General features: G+C 40.7%; 1 protein-coding gene across 1 annotated transcript in view; it reads right to left on the bottom strand.

Annotated features, from left to right (window-relative positions):
- The window catches only part of ofcc1 (orofacial cleft 1 candidate 1), an 87537-nt gene that overhangs the window by 64154 nt on the left and 1523 nt on the right, over positions 1-21860 (bottom strand). Inside the window, exons 2-11 of the mRNA XM_033638554.2 lie at positions 18787-18853; positions 18234-18413; positions 14911-15015; positions 14183-14266; positions 11532-11756; positions 11106-11203; positions 9626-9712; positions 9185-9261; positions 7850-7976; positions 720-962 (exon numbers count right to left, since the gene is read on the bottom strand). Coding sequence (XP_033494445.2) covers positions 720-962; positions 7850-7976; positions 9185-9261; positions 9626-9712; positions 11106-11203; positions 11532-11756; positions 14183-14266; positions 14911-15015; positions 18234-18413; positions 18787-18853 — 1293 coding nt within the window. The remainder of the gene's footprint in view (positions 1-719; positions 963-7849; positions 7977-9184; positions 9262-9625; positions 9713-11105; positions 11204-11531; positions 11757-14182; positions 14267-14910; positions 15016-18233; positions 18414-18786; positions 18854-21860) is intronic.

Below are 21860 nucleotides of genomic sequence, written 5' to 3'. Positions count from 1 at the left end.
AAGTCAACATATCACTGGTACCTGCATATGCAGACCTTGTGTGTTCTGTTCTTTCAGTGTTCTCTTCGAAAACTGTGAATGTTAATGCTGACTGCAAACCAAACTTCTAGAGTCTATGAACTACATGCTTGTGTTTTTAGAATTATCCTCTTTTTTGCAACACTCAAACATTTAACCACAACTAGCTTAACTATGTAGGATTTTCCTAAAAAAAACAATGTACTGACTCATACAGAAGTAATCCCTCTCAATCATCACTCATGACCTGCTACAAGTGTGTGGCTGTGTATTTATCTGCAGAGACCCTGCTCTCTGCTTGTATTTTTTATTTTCTTCTTATTTTGCTGTGTTCGGGATGTTCGTGGGCACAGCTGCAGATGAGGTCGGGATTTTATAAAAAGGTAGCGACCGGTGCCAGACCATAAGCAGCAAGAGGAAGCTACAAAACTTGCAGACACAGCACCAAAAAACAATACAGTGAGGCAAAACAGACAAAGTTGGGGTCGGCTTTCACTTTGACTGTCAATACTTTTTTTTACATCAGTAGCTGACAATTCCTGCATCATATACCCTAATTAATTTCAGGCAATCCATCTTAATTAACTAAATAAAATTATATTGTTGATTATTTCTTGAAAATGGTTAAAAATGAATGAATCTGAGTTGTTGCAATATCATCACCATTCATGTTTGAGTGCTTTTGTAAAACATCTCCTCACCATGAACAAGCTCTGGTTGACGTGCAGGTCAATGTCGCAGGAGCGGCCCTGATGCTCCATCGGCTCAGTGGACGCCGCCCATTGTTGCAGCTCTTTCTGACTGCACCAGGCCAGAGCTGGACCCCCTAGATGGCTGTGAAGGGCCACAGTGACAGTGTAGAGGCCCCTGGGTAGCTTGTCTCTGGTGGCTCTTAGGCAACACACACACACCTCCACAGGCTGGGGAGTCGTGCTCTGGTTCACCTTTAATACACAAAGTGGAGAACATAAGATTTGATTGCAAAATTTTATATCTATTAATTCTATTACAATGGATAGTCAGACTAATTGCCTCATTTGTCATCTCACTGGAGAGAACTGACATAGACACACATGTACATATGATTAATAGTAGATCTGTGAACGTAGCTACACTTAACCTAAACCTCATCAAACATATTATTTAACTTGTGTGATATATCTTGGAAGTGTAGGAATAAAACTTTCATACCTGAATGGAGGATAATCTGCCAACATTATTATAGCCAATATTAGTAGCTTGACAGAAACATAATCTTAAGCTCTACAAAGCCTTATAATTGCAGAAAAACCATAACGTCAGTGTGTCTTTGCAGGTAAATAGTGTGCATTGCTTATCAGCTGCATCGTGCTAAAGCCGTTGTGTCTGTTAGTTGGATGTTGCAATTTACCACTAAGCCATCAACTACTGCATCACACAACTGTGAAAGTAATCAGTTAAACAAATTGTTGACACTGTGAGACTACCATCGTAAATTCTGTCAACAGTCGTGTTATCTAATCTGCCCCCACACCACTGCATCTGTAAAGCACTTTCTAACTACTGTTTGAAAAAGTGCTATGTAAATAAGGTTTGCTTGCTTAGATACTTATCACTTCCGATGCTGTTTTTAACAACGCCTCCTCATTCATACTCAGCTGTTGCTGAAAATAACAATCTATCTATCACTTCTCATTGTCCTTGTATGTTAAAGAAACTAAAAAAATAAAACAAAAATCCAACCCATTTTTTTCTCTAGTGTTATTAGGTGTGACTTTTAGCGTAGCAAAGTGTTATCTTTACTTTTAAGGATACACCTCTAGTTGCATGTAATTTAGTATAGGAGTGAGGTGAGTGAAATATCATGACCTTGCTGTATGCAGGCCATGCCATGAAATGATTAATATAAAATTATGATGCACATCTGTGTCAGTTTTTTTTGTCATGTAGCCTGCAGTGGACATAACTGGGCACTCGTCATAGCACTGACAACCCCTAAATGATTAATTCTTACCCAGAAATCTGTGCATTTGGTGATGTAACTCCCCACGTTTTGGAGTAGTCATCTTTATGACTTCAGATATGTTTCCTGAACAAGTGTTTTTGTCCAACTGCAGTCAAGCAGTCTTATGTGTAAGACATGCCCAGTTCAGCTGCAGGCTTCCATCTGATGATCTCCATTCAACCATTCAGGGGTTAAGTGCCTTGCTCAAGGGCACATCAGTATTCCTTGTTATCGAAGTTGAGAGTGATACTCGTTTCCCCTGGCCAAGCTGCCCATTCAGATGAAGGTTTCAAAACACCAACCTTCTGGTAGAGAGCTCATCCCACTAACCTTCAGGCTACATCAGCCCACTTGTTGTTTATTTGCTTGTTTGTTTTGGTGACATGTGCCTCTTTTTTAGGGCTTAGGATGAGTAATAGGGTAAGCTGGTGAGACAGTTTAGTTTTTTAAGAAACATAATCAGACAACAATATGTTTTTAAACTTCAGTAGCAGTGTTGGTTGGTCTGTGTTTTGGCTGGTTTGATATTTTGTCAATGCATTTGTTCACCTGACACAGACTAAGACAATGTCACCCAGATTATGATTCCTGATGTTATCGATGATCCCTTCACCTTTATCTCTATAAACAGATACCTGCATTTGTATGCAGACCATCTAAGCAACTGTACAAGATTTTAATATCAGCATCCACAGCATTTTGGTTCCTGTTTGTAGTTCAATTACATTTTGACCAGTCAGGTTTGAGTCGCAGGTAAACAGTCCATGTGGAGAGCAAAAGAAGTGGAATGCATTGGTCAGAATCTCAGAACCCATCGACTATCATCTGACAAAGATTTACCTTTTTATTATCTTTAATCATGTATCTGCATAGTAATGCAAATATCTGCATATTAATACAGATATCTGTTTATATAGATTAGCTGAAATGACAAGAGCATGGAAGAGGAAGTGCTGCCCCAGATATCCATAGGCTACACCGGAATCCACAAAATGCTGTTGCTGCCAGAGGCTTATGGTTGTCAGACTGATGGCCCATGGGTTTCGAGACTGTCTTCACCTTTATTCTACCAATAACATCAGACCAAAAATCCATTTGTTTACAACAAACATCAAAATCAAATCAGCAGATTGCTAGCCTTAACAATCCTGTTCTTTCTTTTATTCTCCTATCCTATCCCATTCTATTCTCGTTTATCCTGTCCGCTCTGATCCTATCCTACACTGTCACACCCTCCTATCATTTGTAGTCATCATTCTTTCCTGTCCCATCCTATCCTGTCCTGTCTTATCCTATCCTGTCTTAAGCCCTGTTTCCACCAAACACTTTCAGTATGGTACCAGAAGTACCAAAAGTAACTCTTCAGACATGGTACCTAGACCCTAGCGTTTCCACTGCAAACTGTACCCTTAAATGTGGGCGGGGTTGTTGTCACTCACTGCTCCGTCCAGCACTCACTGTATTTCCTCATTTATCGTCCACAGAACGAGGCTGCACGCCGACATTTTCAAAACAAAATAAAACAGGCTGCAGTGAGAGTCTCTCTCCATGGGATATTTAAAAATAGCGGGTTAGTGCATTTAGTCCTTCTCAGGCAAGCTCAGGGGTTTAGTGTTGATGTAGCTCGATGCTACGCAACCCTTTTTTTTTTCAGAGTGAAGATTAGAATATATGCATTTCACATAACCATAACAACTGAAGATCCATTCATTACTAAAACTGTATGTCATATAAAAACCTAAGTAATGGTCGAATTGTCATATGGAATATTTAAGCTGTGTTGATCAATTCACGTCGTGATCTCATGCATTGAGTACCATTACGCGTTAATGTTCTACCTTAAAAATCCCGGCAGTCGGCCCAGTGAATTAAGTTATTTTTTTCTCTGACTCAGGCTGCTGAAGGAGGCAGCAAAACATCCTTATATTTTATAGTTACAATTTACTAACTAACCTCTCCACAATATGAACTGTGGCTTCTGCCTCAAAACCAGCCACAACTCAGCCCTGAGCAGAGTGACCATCCACTACTGACCAATCAACGGACTGCAGTGTTCACAGCTCCACCTTTTAGTACCAGATCTGTGTGCTGGGTATCCCAACAGAAGGGGTACCAAAAATGGTAACGGTACGGAACATTGATACCATCCACAACTTTTCACAGTGGAAACAGAAAAAAGTGTACCAAACTGAACTGTACCGTACCGTTCGGTGGAAACGGGGATTTATCCTATCCTATCCTACACTACTCCATCCTATCCTATCCTACACTACCCTATCCTATCCTATCCTACACTACCCCATCCTATCCTATCCTACACTACCCTATCCTATCCTACACTACCCCATCCTATCCTATCCTATTCTACACTACCTCATCCTATCCTATCCTATCCTACCCTACACTACCCCATCCTATCCTACACTACCACATCCTATCCTATCCTATCCTATCCTACACTACCTCATCCTATCCTACACTACCCCATCCTATCCTACCCTACACTACCCCATCCTATCCTACACTACCCCATCCTATCCTATCCTATCCTACACCTACCCCATCCTATCCTATCCTATCCTACGCTACCTCATCCTATCCTATCCTATCCTACACTACCCTATCCTATCCTACACTACCCCATCCTATCCTATCCTATCTTACACCTACCCCATCCTATCCTATCCTATCCTACACTACCTCATCCTATCCTATCCTATCCTACACTACCTCATCCTATCCTATCCTATCCTACACTACCTCATCCTATCCTATCCTACACTACCCTATCCTATCCTATCCTACACTACCCCATCCTATCCTATCCTATCCTACTCTACCTCATCCTATCCTGTCCTACTCTACCTCATCCTATCCAATCCTACTCTACCTCATCCTATCCTATCCTATCCTACACTACCCCATCCTATCCTATCCTATCCTACTCTACCTCATCCTATCCTGTCCTACTCTACCTCATCCTATCCTATCCTATCCTACACTACCCTATCCTATCCAATCCTACACTACCCCATCCTAGCCTATTCTATCCTATCCTTCCCTATCCTACCCTACACTACCCCATCCTATCCTATCCTATCCTACACTACCCTATCCTATCCAATCCTACACTACCCCATCCTAGCCTATTCTATCCTATCCTATACTACCCCATCCTAGCCTATTCTATCCTATCCTATCCTACACTACCCCATCCTAGCCTATTCTATCCTATCCTATCCTATACTACCCCATCCTATCCTATCCTTCCCTATCCTACCCTATCCTATCCTATCCTACACTACCCCATCCTATCTTACACTACCCTATCTTATCCTATCCTATCCTATCCTACACTACCCCATCCTATCCTATCCTATCCTATCCTATCCTACACTACCCCATCCTATCCTATCCTATCCTATCCTACTCTACCTCATCCTATCCTATCCTATCCAATCCTACACTGTCATATTCCTCCCCATCCTATCCCACCCTAGCCTGCCCTTTCCTTTCCTCCCTTAAGTGCAGGCATTTATTTTTCTCTGATTATCTAAGTTGCATCTCTTAATGCCCATTTATTTTATGTACTCCAATTTACATCATGTTGACCAACTCCCTAGGGCAAATTTTGAGTGTCTGGCAATTAAAGCCCTCAATTCCAATCGATGACATAGTAGCACTCAGGGGCTTCATGTGCTCACACACACACATAGACACACTCATACACTGTACCCACTGTTTGCTTTACAGTATACTGTGCACTGTGTTGTCACTAAACAACCTGAGACTATTCCTATCCTTTTCACAGACACACACCATACACACTCACACAGATTCACCTAACACTGGCTGGCGGTGCCCATTGCTCTGCCAGTCTGTGAGGGGGGAAGGTGTGTGCTGAGCCCTGCAGTAATGCCCCTCAATCTCCCCACTGTGAGCATCTTTGCATACCAAAACAACAAAAACAATTTAGGCAGAAGTGAAATTAGTATAATTGGTGGCAAAGCGGTTTAGCCCACACATCTCACATTTGGGAGGAGGTGATGGAGGCCTCTAAACCCCCACACTGGAAGGAGATGTATGCATGCAGACTGGAAAGAAGAGGAGGAGGATGAGAGAGGAGGAAAAGGAGGCAAAGAAATATAAAAAAAAACAATATCATCACAGTGGTGTCCTATTTGCACTATGTATGTTTTTAAGAAGTATTGTTATTATCTGGCCCACATGCTTGCACAAGCGTCGTAAGAGACAGTCAAGACAGCAAGGTGAAGGTAAAAGGTGAAGTGAGCCAATTTTCCATATCAGAGGTGGTTTGTTTGCCCCAAGCCTGAGTTGTGCCTAAAGTGCCATAACATTACAGCACTCCTACAGATGAGATCAAAGGCTCTAGCAAGGGATCCTCCGTGGTTTTGCTGGCAAGCAGCCGTCCTTTCGCTGAAATATCTTTTCAGGGCTTTCCACACATTGACTGATCACACAAAATGCACTCTTAATAGAGACAGGAAATGCCACATACAAAAACTTCCTTTCTTTCTAAGTATGGGCTAATATTCAGAGATTAAGCTTTCTCGTTAATTATTTTCATTTTAATTAGTAAATCTTAATTAACAATGAACATTTACCCTTAAAATTTTTTGGCTTCGGAATGAAGGAGGGGGGTGAAGAAAGGAGAGAATAAATATGACAATCTTTTTGGGACCTCCGGGCAGGATTACTGATGCAGGCTGCCTTAGTTATTAAACACGTTCTAAATTAAATGCCTCCATGAATTTTGCACAGAAATATATTTTCATAGTTTTGCATGCCAAATGTGACATTTTATATTTCAGATTCATCTCGCTGCAGTAATTTTAGGGAAATGTCATATAAACAAAGATTTTGTCATTTACCAAAGGAAATTACTATGCGTGGCAGGTTTGGCCATTGCTTTCTCTCTCTCTCTTTCTCTCCTTCCCTCTCCCTCTTTTGCCCCCTATTCTGCCTGTGCCGGTTGTTTCAAGTCAGCAAGCCATAAAAAATCTTTATCTCAGTGAAACACAGCAATTTGGGAGATAATCGAATGGTGACTGGGGGGCACAAACGCCAGTCTGAGGAATTATACCACAATCTCCCCTGCATTTACAACCTTCCTCAAAGCCAGTTGTCACCCTGGAAGGAAAGCCCCCGACTGAAGATTCATTACATCTTTAAGCCAGCACGGTGGCATGGCAGCCTCATCCCCAGATGCAACACAACAGCACACTCCTCCCACAGCTGGTGATGCTACCGCTAAAGCTGCAGCTTCCCTCTCTCTTTCCCACTTGGTTCTCTGTTCTCTCCTCTCCCTCTGTTCCCCTTTTTCATCTCCAAAGACTCCTTTTTCCTCCTACTTAGATTCATAAAACCACAGACACCATCCACACAAAGCAGAGGAAAAAAATCTTTATGTACTGTATAAAAAAATATGGCTGAGTAGTTAGCATACTGTATAGGGAAGCCTTTTGCTCAGCGTTGTATGGTGCCTGCATGTGAATGTGCCTTTGTGTAGGCATGTGCACATACAGCACCCATTAGCGTCATGAAAGGAGTGAAGGAATTTGAAAAACTAGAAAATATGAGAGATAATTTCCCCATTGTCTAACAAGTCCCATTCATCACAGGATTTCACATAATTACATCATTGGGGTGTTTTTGAACAAACAACCCTGCTTTTTTAAGATTTGTAAACACTTTGGGATCAATATCTCCTCCTGTGAAACAAGCCTCTCAGAGATTAAGAGGTATGTCACTTCCTGTTTGCGTGCTTTCTTTTTCCAATGAATGTGTGTTTCTCGGTTCACAGTCAGAGCGGCTCACAGATCTTACCTGCCACCGGGGCCGTGACGCTGAAGAGGAGGATGCTGGGAGCTCTGTCATCTGGCCATATTTGGCCGTGGTTTCCTCTTGGCCTTCCCCCAGCGCTCTGAGTGACGGGCTTTCAATGGTTCTGCTGCTACATACACAAACACACACACACACATGTATAAAACACACACGAACACAAGAAGCTAACCCTGTTAACAGCCACCTGCATTTTGGACTCTGTTGTTCCACTCTGTAGCCAACAGCAGCTCAATCTAATAACACCACAACAAAACACTTTCCACTGGGTCCCTCTCTCTCTGCCTTTCTCGGCCTTTCAATCTTATCAGTGGTAATGTAATAAGCGGTTGCTTCGCTCTGTCTCCTCGCCACCTCTCTTAATTCCTCAAAATAAAGCAATATCACAGGGGCCCTGGCCTGCCTGTGACTGGGGATAAGATGCTTGTAAAAGGAAGGATAATTCAGCAAATAAATGCTCAGCATCAAAGGCAGGCACTGGCTCTTTCTTTCCTTTCTCTCCCTCTCTCCCTCCTCACTGTTCGCCTATCAAAAGTATTACATGTGCTTTCATCAGTTCACAACAAGGCACAATGTGCTTCCTAATGCAATTACTCGACCTCCATTAAATCAGAAACAGTGGAAACAAATGAATTACACATTTGTTATAAAAACCACAAGTCAGCTCCACGTCTCTCCTCTTTATTTTTTTTCTCTTTCATAAGCGTAGGGAGAGAAAAAGTGAAATCATTTCTCATTAAATTTCAGGCAGATGTAGCCCTAGGTGATGCATAGAAAGTCTCCCATGTCTAATAGCCACCCACCATTGATATCAGAAGGAATTTACAGGGTTCAAGGCTGTCGAGAGGAGGTCATCTCGCTAAACTCCGAACCACATTCATCTGACAAGGCTGGTGTCCGACTACCACCCACCCACAAAACAACCAAACACAAGAGAAGATACTGATGTGTACAGTAGTTTCTTGATTTTATCATGTCAGCCAGCGTGGTAGTCCATAATTACTAAAAACTTAAACATGCTAAGCTGATTGCCCACAGGGCTCTGGCTACGAAATTTGATGTGTGATCTCAGACTAAAGTGGATGGACCCAGGAACTGATGCGCCTCCAAGCCCAATGACATGGACAGATTTCCACGCCCTGGAGCCATACTACCCACAATGCAATGCCCGTCGACAGGAGAAGCCATGCAGAGGACATATGAATTACATGCCTTCTTGAATGTCAGTGGGAATACAAATGCTTTTCACACAATTAATGATTAGAGTCATGTGACATCAATTGTACATATGGAGAGAAATATGAAATGGGCTGGACTCACCACTGAAGCAGCGCGTTCAGCCTGGGCTGGGGTGCGTTTCTCGCTGCCTCGTCACAGTCTCTTTGTGAATGAGGCTCCTTTGAAATATTAAAGTGGATATGTTAACAAACACTGCTAATGTGTTAACCGTCATTAGCATTATCAGCTAATTGACAATTTAATTTAAACCACATCATTCTAAATTACGATGTAAGATATTATTAATTTCTGTGACTGGCTGTAATGAAATATTTTTAAAGATGAGCGCTTAAGCATCAGAATTTCACTGGCTTATGTTATGGAAAATGTAAGAAGAAAGAGTGTGTTTGGAGGAATATGTTGAGCTTGTAAAAGGATCTATAAACACCATACAGTCCCCGAATTAATGCCCTGTGGGCTGTTCCTAAAAAAGTAACACATCCTTCATACTGTACAGCATATATACAGTACACATGCCTTTACCTCAACGTTCCCAGCGAAGAAGGCCATTAGTCTCTTCTTTCTCTTTGCCCACTCACTCCTCTTCAGCGGTCCCTTCTGAGCCACTTGCTGAAAATACGTGTAAATACACATGCACACTTTCTTTGGATGCAGCTTTATGAAACAGTGCAGTGCACCATAATGGCAGAATTAAGCACAAGGAGCAACTGTAATGCAATCTGCAGGCAATCGATACTGAGCCAGGCCCTAAAGACATGTAGCGTTTGATGAGTATTTCTGCCGGTTTTACATTCAGTCAGCACATTCACACTCCCCATTCAGACGCATTGACACTGCTAAGTGACAGCGTCTCGCCCTGTAGAGGCTTTGTACGGCAGAATAGAGAAAGAAGAAAAACACTATTATTTTTAAAATAGATGTGAAATCTCTGGTGGATAATGTGCTTTCAATGGGAGGTGGGTGTGGAAACAGTAGGAGAGCGCATACATATTATGGCAGAATAAGATAACACTGATCCCAATACTGATACAGTACACAGTAGATGCCGCTGATTATCCAGTACGGGAGGATGAGTCAACTGTTGCTGTGGCTTCCAAGTGATGGTGAGACATTGTTGAACCATTTTTCCCCAATTACGTTTACTTTCTATTCATATAATTTGATACTCCTTCTCTCTTTTCAAGTGAGATTAGAACTAAAAATACAGTGGATAGAAGTTCTGCATTCTTTTTATATATGCGTTAATGTTTGGGTTTCTTTGCAATCTAGATTTGCCAACACAATGGAAACCCCATGTTCTTGTATCCTCTCCCATTCCTCTTCCAACTGATGGAATACAAACACTTGTTTTGAAAGAAGCTTCAGATCTTAACGCTAGTTCAAAATATCCCTACTCCCCGGTCGGAAAATAAAAAGTAGTCACGCTCTATTTTTTCCTGAAAAGACCATAAGACGGGTAAAGAACCACGGAAATTCAGCTTCTGTCAGAAACAAATATGCATAATAATGCACAACAAAGTTCAAAGACAGAACAAAACTGTCTCCACAAATAAGTTAATTGTGTGAGGATATCATATGTAGCATAGATTATACAGTTAAAAATCCATGCACTCATTCTGAGCTGAGGATGAATGAGTTACCTAACCCTGAATACATCTTCTACAAAAAGCAATTTCACATGAGTGCATTCAGCTCAGATTCAGACCATCTGCACTGAAAATGAAATGCAGAACTTTTATAAAGGTAGCGCTGGGGAAAAAAAAGGTTGGGGACAAAAAGTGGAGCAAATATGGAAAGAAAGAGAAAGAAAATTAGTAAGCCGAGGATGTAAGACACACGTACGTAAACACACGTGAACAGACAAAACGGATACATGCACGCACACACATGCACACACTCTGTGTCCATTAGCCAAAGCCACTGATACACAGCATAATGGACACGGCTGACGTGCTGGTGAATATGGGATGATGACACAGATATTCCTCTTTGTAGCCCTGACCTGCTGCAGTGAAAGGCTGCCAAGCGTGATCATGTCAGGCCGCACACGCTCCCTCAGCTGCTGGGCGTAGTGGGGGATCACCTCCTCAACCGTCCTCGCTGCAAGAAATAATACAGAGGCATCACAAACCTTATAATAAATATAAAAAATAAAACAATACTGCGGCAAAATACATAAATATTTGATATTATGTCACATGTCCTATCATGTCCACAAAAAAAATCTGTGGAAATAAAATATTGTCCAGAGACAAAGAATTGTACAAAAATGTATACAACTTTCTCGATAGCTTTAATGATTGATTTTTATGTAGTCAAAATAAAACACATTTTATACTATCATATTAACCTTAATAGTTTAATACTATAATACACGTCTCTCAAAAAAGAAATCAAATATAAGACACAAATAAAAGCATAGCATTACTTTTTACAGTGCTCTCTCTGCCCATTACCATCCTCCCAGCTTCGAGTCCAGCCTCTCCTCCCAGCCCAGCACTGGCCCCAGCCTGGGTTTTGGCAATGGTTTGGGCCTGGGAGGGCCTGGAGCCCGAGGCATCACCACCACCGTGGAGCAGCAGTCGCCGCTGAAGCGCCGGATCACCCGCCTTCACCTCCAACACCTCCTCATCCCTGGAGGCTAGCAGCGTACCTGGAGAGATACGCATCAGTGGGCATGCACAGACACGCACACACATACACACACACACACACACACAACCAGAAACACACATGCATACACATACTGATGGATGTGCATACTTACCACAACCAGAAACAGATACACACTCACATGGATGAGTATGTATATACAGACGTTTATTCAGGTGGACAATCTGAAACACTAACTCACAAATACAATGTGAACATTCACAACACTAAAGTATCAAAGCATCTTTTAGTCCTCAAATCCTGATCTTGACAGAACCTTAGTTCTACATGGGCATTAAACGTGGACCACGTTAGCCTGTCTTTTTTTTTTTTTTTTTTTTGCTAATATGCTCGCAGTTGTTTATTCAAGCAAAATCTTTGGTCTTTAATGGAAATATTTCATAACATTCATCCGAAAATTAGACAAAATGCATGACTGGAATTTAATAATCACGGGTTATTGTTGTTTTTTTTACTTAAGAGCAGATGTAGAACAGGGTAAGGTTGAACTGATGCTGCAGAACTGAGTACATGTATCTGTGTTTCTATGCACAAATCAAAGTAGTATCTATTTGCATATTGCTGTGAATAACTGCTGTGTTTTTACGTGGCTAAATTGATGTGAGAAAAAAAAGGCACAAGCATTAAGCATTTTTACTCACCAACCTCCGAAATAACTTAATAATAACTAAACAACAAGCCCATACACTGAAAAAAAGTTTTTGTTCTCCAACATATGTGCATATGTGAACTAGATTCTAGTTATCAACCTTGAATCCATTACTGAAAGCAGAAAAGCACCATCTACAGTAGCTAACCTGCTTGCAGTGCGTCTTTTTAGTTTTGTTGCACCGCCTCGTTGGTAGAAAGCAAGAGGTTTTCTTTTTAGCATCTGTGTATTCGACGTGTGCAGTCCAATATGTGCAACAGCCAAAGCTGTTATCACTGCCTAATGCTTTTCACATAGAAGCTGATATCAATGCCTAACGCCTCACAGAGAACTAGAATGAATAGCATACCAATTCTGCGTTCTTTCATCTCCGAGCCAAAGCAATAGAATCTATCGAGATAAAGAGGAAGAACTGAAGATCTTGGAAACAGAGGGGGATTTCTCCAGGAATTTGTTTTCTGAGAAAACGTCTACAGCACTGGCCACTGTCCATTTCATTAATACTTTGTCATATTCATGCTCTTTCTTGTGAAATGTGCATGTTGCTTTGTGGCAGACTGTAAAAGCTGAGACAAAAGCCTGACAAGCAGTCGCAAAATGTCAGGATCAGTAGTGACTGATACACTGAGCTGGTTCTGCAGCTGCAAAGAAGACTTGCGGCCTACACCGGTGGGAGGCATCCATACAACAGCATAAGGTGATTGTCTTCAAGTCTATTGTAGCTCGGTGAAGTGCTTACTGGCACTCACCGCAGTTGGACTCCAACAGTACAGAACTAAGAGCTCTCTCTCTCTCTCTCTCTTCCTCTCTCTCCTTCCTTCCCGGTTTCTCAGCCTATTGCACGGAGGAACTGTAAATCCAAGATCCTCTTTACTTTTTCTGTGGGATTTCATGAACATTCCAAGACAATGGATGGGGCTGCTAATCTCAGTGGTACAGCTAAATCCGAGACAATGGCAAATAATACAAGCCAGCTAAATTCTACCGTGTTGAAGCAGGCCTAAACCCATCACTTGTGCGCTGGAATTACAAGGGAGATGTGCGTCATGTCAACAGGATCTGGTGCGACTATCTTCACCCAGAACAATGCTAAGATTAAACCACCTCAATGTTGCCTGGTTGGCTACATATTTAAATGAAACTGAGCTAATGAGAAAAGGCACGCCTACTGTGAGACAATGGCTGTGCTTGGAAAGCACCGACTGCAAGTGAAGGTCCATTTCTAGTCTGAGTCTTTGTTCTGTGTGAGTGCTGCTTTCAGTATTAGTGGAAAATGTAGCGTCTTAATTGTGTCTGGGTTGTTTATGGTTTCACTGTCTTGAGCTTTTCTTAAAGACACAGTACCTTTAAACTTTAGGATCCAGTGGTCATGCTGTGGTCACTATTTCAAATGGTAACTTTGCTAATTTGGTCAATATATCACCACTGTTCTGAAGTGTGTAAACAGAATTAATACACTAGATCTTAACATTTACCAGCGGTTACACACACATCTGGAAAAAGTATATTAACATATGCTCCTGACAGGAAAATAAAATCAGGACATGTCATTTAAATAATCTCAAGGGATTAAATGAGCACTACATGTCCCAAAATTTAATTCTTAATTATTAAATTAAATTAATGCAATATAAAAGTAAAGTAATTGTTTTAAATGTAAGTTTCAAAACTTATTTTTGCTATTGTGATTAGAGCAAACCAATCAGCTGCTTCTAAATTACCGGGGCACAGGAGTACAACAATACAGGGAGACATACCCGGTATATTTATGAAGGTGTCGTCCTCATCCAGCAAGGCAGCCATTCTTTGATACAGCCTATTTTCATCAGCATTCAGTATTGCTACAAGTCAAAACAATTATAAAATGAGTACACCCTCAAAGGTGCTGGAAAATTACATGCATCTGTGTGCTTCAAAATTACTTTCTACTTATCAGACAAGTCAATCTAAACCACATCTTAACATGCAAACCGGAGATATTAGCCGTGGCTGGAGAGGGGTGAAAATCAAGTGTATGCAGAGGGGTAATGAAATAGGAGCATTAACATGCCTGTTAGCCGGCCTGTCATCATGTGATGAGATTTGGTTTGGCGAATCCTTTGATATTACACGGCAGTGATATCCAAAAGATACAGGTGAAATGGCTTCTCCATTAATAGCCATGTTTCATTATAACATGCATATTACTTGGCTCCCAGGAGCTCGCTTTTAATAGGCCTACTTTAGGAGGGGGCTGCAAACTATTGATGTGGCTCTGCATGTGTCATTTGACAGGGGAAAGAAAAAGCCACGGTGAAATGAAAACTGACCAATGATACGTGACCTTCGTCAATGACAGTGAGTTGGGTAGCCAATCTTGTGATGCCATCACTTGGTGTATTTACATAGACTGTCCTGCCGTCACAAATGGCGGCCTGAGACTAGTGATCTCTCTCACCTCACTTTAATGAACCGAGGAGAACTATTATGACAGAGAATGGCATACTTAATTCCAGCTCATCTTCAGCGCTGACCCCAGCCGTCCTGCAATGCCTTGGGTCTGTCTGCTCTGCTGACGACGGGTCAAAGTAATTTTGGGCACATTTATTTCCTGTGGAAAGTGCGAGAGGCAAGAGAATGAGAGAAAGAGGGGTTGGGAGTTTGTGGGAGGGGGTGTTGGCGGGGAGGAAAGAGGGGAGTTGTACAGGTTCAGGTTAGTGGTTATTAGAAGCACATGAAGCGAAATGTTAATTTTGGAACCCACACTGTCGAAGGGCAGGGGCAGCGGCTGCTACCAGATAAGGCAGAGCCAAGATGAGACAGGAGTACAGAGGCAGAAAGAGAGAACTGGGAAAGAGACTGCTGGGTTTCTCTGTGCACCTCTCCACGGCCTGCGGTGCTCTGGGGCCTAATTAGCATGCCGCAAAAGGTCACGGCAGGCAATCTCTTAAATACGACTGCCATATGTTTGCCGTGTTCAAAAGGAACTAATGAGAAAGTCTACAAGCTCAAAAGTACCTGGAATTTCAAAGACAATACCTTCTAAATACTCCGAGGTCAGCGGCCTAGAGGACCGGGCAAGTTTGGAGGAGCAGATCCAAAGGAAAATAACCTGAGCCCATGTCTCATTGACTTCTTATTAGCAATCACTGACCTATGGGTATCAAGTCTGCTCCACAGAGTTTATGGGAATCCAATGGCTCCGGGGCTCTTTCTATTAAGGGTACACCCCACCAAGCAGCTTTCTTAACCCCAAATCATTCTCATTACAGGCCTTGAATATTTCACTCCAATCTAAATTGCTTTACTTGTATTTCTCAGGTTGTGGGGCAAAAAAAATGCATGGTGCATTAAATCATGTTATATATTCCACACAAGGATCGCCTTTATAGAAGTCTGTGGGTATCAGCGCTTGGACGCATAAAAATGTGAGTAAGTGTGTTTGCATAGGAGCACCACTGGCCCACTAGGCCACTGCCCAAAAAAGCTCACATGGATTCTTTCGTGCTCATATGAAATACCTTGCATGAGATTTTTCACACTCCTGTCCTCACTCGAAGTTAAACAGTCCGACTGCAAAACTTATTAAACGAGGAGCAGCCGTATGACTCCTCAACGGCGCCATAAATTGACTGTGAAATTCACGTGTTAAATCCCTCCACATCGTTAACAAAGAGTTTGAACAATTTCTCCGCAAATAGCTCTGAGGTTATGAAACCCTTTTTTCAAACACAAATTTGCATAATGGTGGTAGCTTCGTGGATCGCCTTTTTGAATCATATCTGTGATTTACCTAAATAGTCTGGCTGTCCTCCAGTTCATCTCTTTAATGAAAATTTCAATTCTCTGTTCTTATATGCATATTATCAATAACTAGCACTTCTTGCCTGCTAACAGAGAATAAGAGATAATGAAAGATTTTGGTGAAGGCCAAATAGAAGTGTCACAAACATTGGAACATTCTGCCTTCGTGATCACTGAACTGTTATGCATATTCGCACTTACTAATGAAAAAGTGAGGCTTATTTTCATGCTAGCAATTTATAGTTTGTTTATGTAAATCCTATATTGGGTGCAATAAAGTTATAAACCTGACACTGTAGATTTAAAATGTATTACATTTTCCTGAGTTCTAATATCAATAAACTACCATATGGCTAAGTTCATTTTGTATGTTTTAAGGGGAAAGCAAGTGGCCTAATTTGCATTTGCAATTAATGGAACAAAAAGAAGAGAGGGAAAACAGTGACTTAACTCATCTCTCATCATCACCATGTCAATATATGTGGAAAAAAGTGTCTATATCGATACACTAAGAGACAGTGGACCTTGTATTCCCAGTAAAACAACCTTAGGGTTTTGTTTTCTTAATTTGAACTTTAAATTGAATTTTGTATGTGTAAACCAATTTTAATCTTCTTCTTCTCTACTGCTTTTTGCATTTCTGTTTTGTTTTTGTTTTATGATAAGAATATAGGAATGGAAAAAGCCAAAAACAGTTGGAATTATAGATGATATCTGGCAATCTACTATTAACATACTGTATGATCTTATCTAAGACAACATAATGATGTGTTTTAAATACATTTTATGAACAAGTTTATTTCTATGCTTTATGCTGCATTTTCATTTTGAAACTCAAATTGCCCCAAAACATGCATTATAAATGTACTGTATCAACAACAACAGAATGTATGACCCTTCGACAGTCGATGTAAAAGACTGAGCAGTAAAATGTACAATAAATTAATGAGTCAACATGAGATAACCTTTTCCAATTCCAGTATTACTCTCAGTTGTCTGTAGTTTAACAGTAGAAAGTTGTGTCTCCCCAAACGGAGGGAACCTGACGCTATAGGTCTTTGATCTCGAGTGTGATCAAGAGGAGAAGAGGCATGGATAGACACAGACAGCCAGAACAAGCCGACTTTCATTGTCATATATATCTGAAATATGACCTCAGATTTGACTGTGATATAAGAGTGAAAAACAAAACAGAAACAAAGATGATTGACTTCTGCAACTGTTGATTGCTTTGCTAAAGCCGTTATCTTAAGCCAGTGAATAAGTCTTTTTAATCACTGGTTTAGGTTTAGCATTAATCTCCTATATCATATACGTTATGTTTATGGTCTGACTTTCTGACCTCATGGAAAATGTTTTTGTCAACATGCTGGCCAGTTCTTAAATGTAATCCTACCTCTTGTGCATAAAACATCATGACAATAATTGATAATAATTACTAGCCATGCACAGCAAAAGCAAAATAAACCACATTAAATCAAGAATCTTACATGTGACTCATCCCTGAGAAAACTGGCACGCTCGCAACCTTGAACGCATCCTAATTTACCATCCCATTCCTCAAGAGTTCTCCCTGACATACTGAATTATAAGGGGGCATATTCGTATGCCTGATTGGCCTTAAGCCGTGTTTCGGGGGCGTTGTGAGTACACCACACAGACAGCGGATCGGCTTGGTAGCGTAGTAGCGTATGTAAATGCACTCTCCTATGACTCCAGCCCACCACAAGGCATGTAGCCGAGAGTGGGAGTCAAGGCTGATTGTGTCGAGGGTACTTCTAGATAGAGATACAACACCCACTACTGTAGCGTTCTCCAGCGGAGGAAGAAGTTATACGAGGGTTGCTTGTTAGGACACGCTTGCCTTGGAATGCAGGGACCAAGGGCCCCCCGAATGGAGAGAGACAGAGAGAGAGAGAGAGAGACAGAGAGAAAGAGAGAAAGAAAGAGGGAGTGAGAGAAAGGTTAGATCAGGAACACATCTACTGTCAACAAATTTGAGGCTAATGAAAAATGAAGCTTCACCTCTTTCTTTGGCAGGGGCTTGCAGCTCCATTTTTTTTGGGTGAGCTGCAAGGGTGCTATCTGGCCTGTCACCTCGAATTTCTCTCCCCAGCCAAACCGGAGGAACAGAAAGCTCAGTGCTTCCTCCTCCATCGAAGGCTGGGTTTTCTATGCCCACCAGAGCAGCTCTCTCCTCTCTCCCTGACAAAATAAGTAGAAACATAAATAAAAATACAAACACTGACATGAAGGGGCAACACAACAGTTAGGTCAAAGTGACTCATAAAAAAACAAAGCACATTTAATGGCAATGAAATGTTTCTACTGGTGATTTCTCTGCCCCAAAATGTTCAAGCGCATCCTCCTCGAATGACACTAAAACACAATTAGGTTAAAATTAAATCAGAATCTTGCAAAGGAGGAGAAAAAAAAGAGAAGAAGAAGAAATGATTAAAATAATTACAAATTGCGCCCTGACAAGCAAGAGCAAAATTTAGCCCAAAGCCATTTGTCTGTAATTAGTTAATTAATCCTTACACAAATTATGAGCAATAACTCATCAAGCAGGACTCACCCATCAGAAATTCAGCCGACTTGGATTTCTTCTGCTTAGGTTGCTGCAGAGCCTTCTGCTGTAACTTCTGGAGGGAAATTGTTAAATGAATAAATTAGCTGCAGAATGAAGATCATCATTTATGATCCGCAACTAACGCAGTATTTTAAATATGGGACGACACTAAAATGTCATTTAATTTACATCGCCGCTAAAGGGGTCAAGCACTAATTGAACAACAGGAGTGGAAAAGAATTTAATCATAAATAGATAAGAAAAGTTGACATGAATGTGTAATGAAGGTCACATTAAAATACTTCCTCCTTGTTTCTAAAATGAAAAGGCAACAACACTCTCTCCTGGAGAATTATGCATTTCTTACACAGGCTGTATGAGAGTACACAGTCTTGGTGTGCAAATGAGTATGGAAATCCAGGCACACTTCTCATTACTTCCATTCACATGAACTCAACCTAAAAAAATCTCAAAGGAGAGGAATAAAAATAGTCTTTAAATAACACCATGTCAGGCCCCTTGTATGTCGAAAATGAAATAGTTATTTCATAATAGAGGTAATGTGTAAAGCATGATAAATACAAATGTAATAAAAATTTTATGTATCTATGTATCTGTCTTTCTGTCTGTCTATACATGCTAGGTCGACACTATTTGGACTTGTAGGTGGTCCACACTGGCATGAAATGGAAAGAAAAAGGAGGAATGTATGAAAGCAAGTATGGGTTCCTTTGAAATTAAGAATATGTGGAACAAACTCTGCAGTCCCACATTTCTCTCATTTCTGCGGACGAGCAGAACAATAAGAAAGCTGAGGTAATAGGCATAAGTAGTTGTTTTTGTTATGGATATGTTTACATAAGAATGCGCCATATAAAAGAGCTCCCTTGCTCAAAGCGTATGGAGCTTTTTAAGCATCATTTTATGCAGATTTCAATGATGAACTGTGCTCATGCCCATGAACAGCATGTATTTGTATACAATATTTAATTTCAAAGGCAAAATCAAGGGGCAGGATGGGTGGGGGGGCTTATTTCAACTCTAAATGACAGAGCAATTAAAATAGAGAAGGACTACTTCCAGACCAATCTGGTAAGAGGAGTTTTTGTAAATCTGTTTTTACATTCAACAAGCCCTACAGCAAGACATTCATTTATACCACTGAGATTAATGCTTATCTAATTGTAACTTATTTAAAAACCATTTTCATTTCGACTGGGTACCAATCAGTTTTTCTGAGTTTCACATACTGTGCAGTACGAGGCTGGCAAAGTCGGCATCAGTGGTGATTGTCTCCCTGTGTTTTCTTTCATTTGCTTATTTTCATTTCGTCAGACACACACACCTTTCTGCAAGACAAATATTGTTTGGGTGCATATGCAAATTGAGAAACTCCCTGAAACAATTATGGGAAAATTAATCAGGTAATTTTTACTAATAAAAAAATATGCACACAATCACCATTTGCTTTGTATTATACCGGGCTAGTTTAACAATATTGTGCTGTAAAGTGAAGCAGCCATTTAAATAAGCTACGTGACATTTGCATTCATTATATGGTATTAAATTTTTGATTGTTACTGCAACCTTACAGACAATTCCAAAAACAATAACAAATACATTTCAAATAATGTTCCTCTATAGTGAATTCACTTTTCACTCCATACTGTAAGATTGTTGTTCAGTTATTTAACAACACACACTGTGAAAGTTATTTTATGAGTTGATACATTATTTTGCCAAAGTAATTAATCATCAAATTGGAACAATGAAGGAGGATAACACTCTTTATTAATTATTGCTTTTGCCCTGAGGGCTAAAGGCACTTTGGAGAGATCAAAGAAGAAATCACATTACGTTTTATCTTAGGCTATATAAATGTATTTTGTTTATCGCCCTAATTACTGCACAGATATCTAGAAAAGTGTAACGTATAGCTGCCTTCATATACATAATTCAGACACTGCAGTGTAACAGCAATTTTAAGAATATTACTTGAGATTTTTTTCTATAAAAGTTTTTATAGTCCTCTTATTCTCTCCCTTATGTAACTGTCATATCAGTTCATTCTCCTCTGGGCACCGTTTTGTTTTGCTCCCATTTTTAACAGTGCCCATGTTTCTCACTATGCAAAGTAAATGAGCTCCATGTCCTGCAAATGTCAATACGTCCTCTGATTACTATGAATGTATTCTTGCCTTAAGTTCTGTACCAGTGAAAAAAAAGACCCTGGTAAACACACAAGGGAAGGAACACAGAAGGAGTACAGTACATACACCCCGGGCCTAAAGCTTTGGGTCATTGTCACTAAAAATCTAATCCACACAGCTCCATGTGAGCCTCTCTGTCTAGAGAGCTAAGAAAAATGCCTGGTTCTCATCTCGTTCCCTGGACCCCACTGACATTGACAGCATGCTCCTTGTAATACAAGGACTGTTGTTTAATGTGCCATAACCGGATGGAACATGCAGATGTTGCATTTCTGAAACGATAAACAACAATTCAATCCTGAGGAAAAACATGTATCATAGAGGTTCATGAAAAAAAAAGGGTTTTTAGAGGTAAGAAATGCTGTTCAATACTGTGATGGCAGCAGGGTAAACTGACCCAGTGCAGGCAGAGATTTACATGTTTCTGTCATATTGCACATAAATGTTAAATTCACAGTGCTGCACCAAAATCTTGTGCCAAGAAATTTGGGGTATATTACAACATACATATACAGTGGCACACATAATAAGCCCTGAGTTCATTCTCCTGTCATCTACAAGCATCTATACATGCTCCCTTAAACTGTCACACTTTCCTCATCTCACTGTGCAGCACACAAACTGCTTACTGTGCAGTCAGCATGAGAGAAAAATCATTTATAACTGGTGACAAAAAAAATCCATGACTTTTTTTCTTTATTTCTTTAAATGTGATTGTTGTCAAAAGGAATTGAGCACAACAATGCCTTGTTCAGTTCTTGTTGCATTCAAAGGCATAGCTAGAAGGGCTTGGGGAAGACCGCTCGCTGCTAGGGGCTGGTGGGCACAGACCAGCTAGAAAGTGAATTTTGCATACTGTACGGATCATCG

Source organism: Epinephelus lanceolatus, chromosome 20 (assembly GCF_041903045.1).
Source record: "Epinephelus lanceolatus isolate andai-2023 chromosome 20, ASM4190304v1, whole genome shotgun sequence".
In the NCBI taxonomy this organism is placed as follows: Eukaryota; Metazoa; Chordata; class Actinopteri; order Perciformes; family Serranidae; genus Epinephelus; species Epinephelus lanceolatus.
The sequence above is the reverse complement of the archived record's forward strand: the minus strand, read 5'-3'. Positions and strand labels throughout refer to the sequence as shown.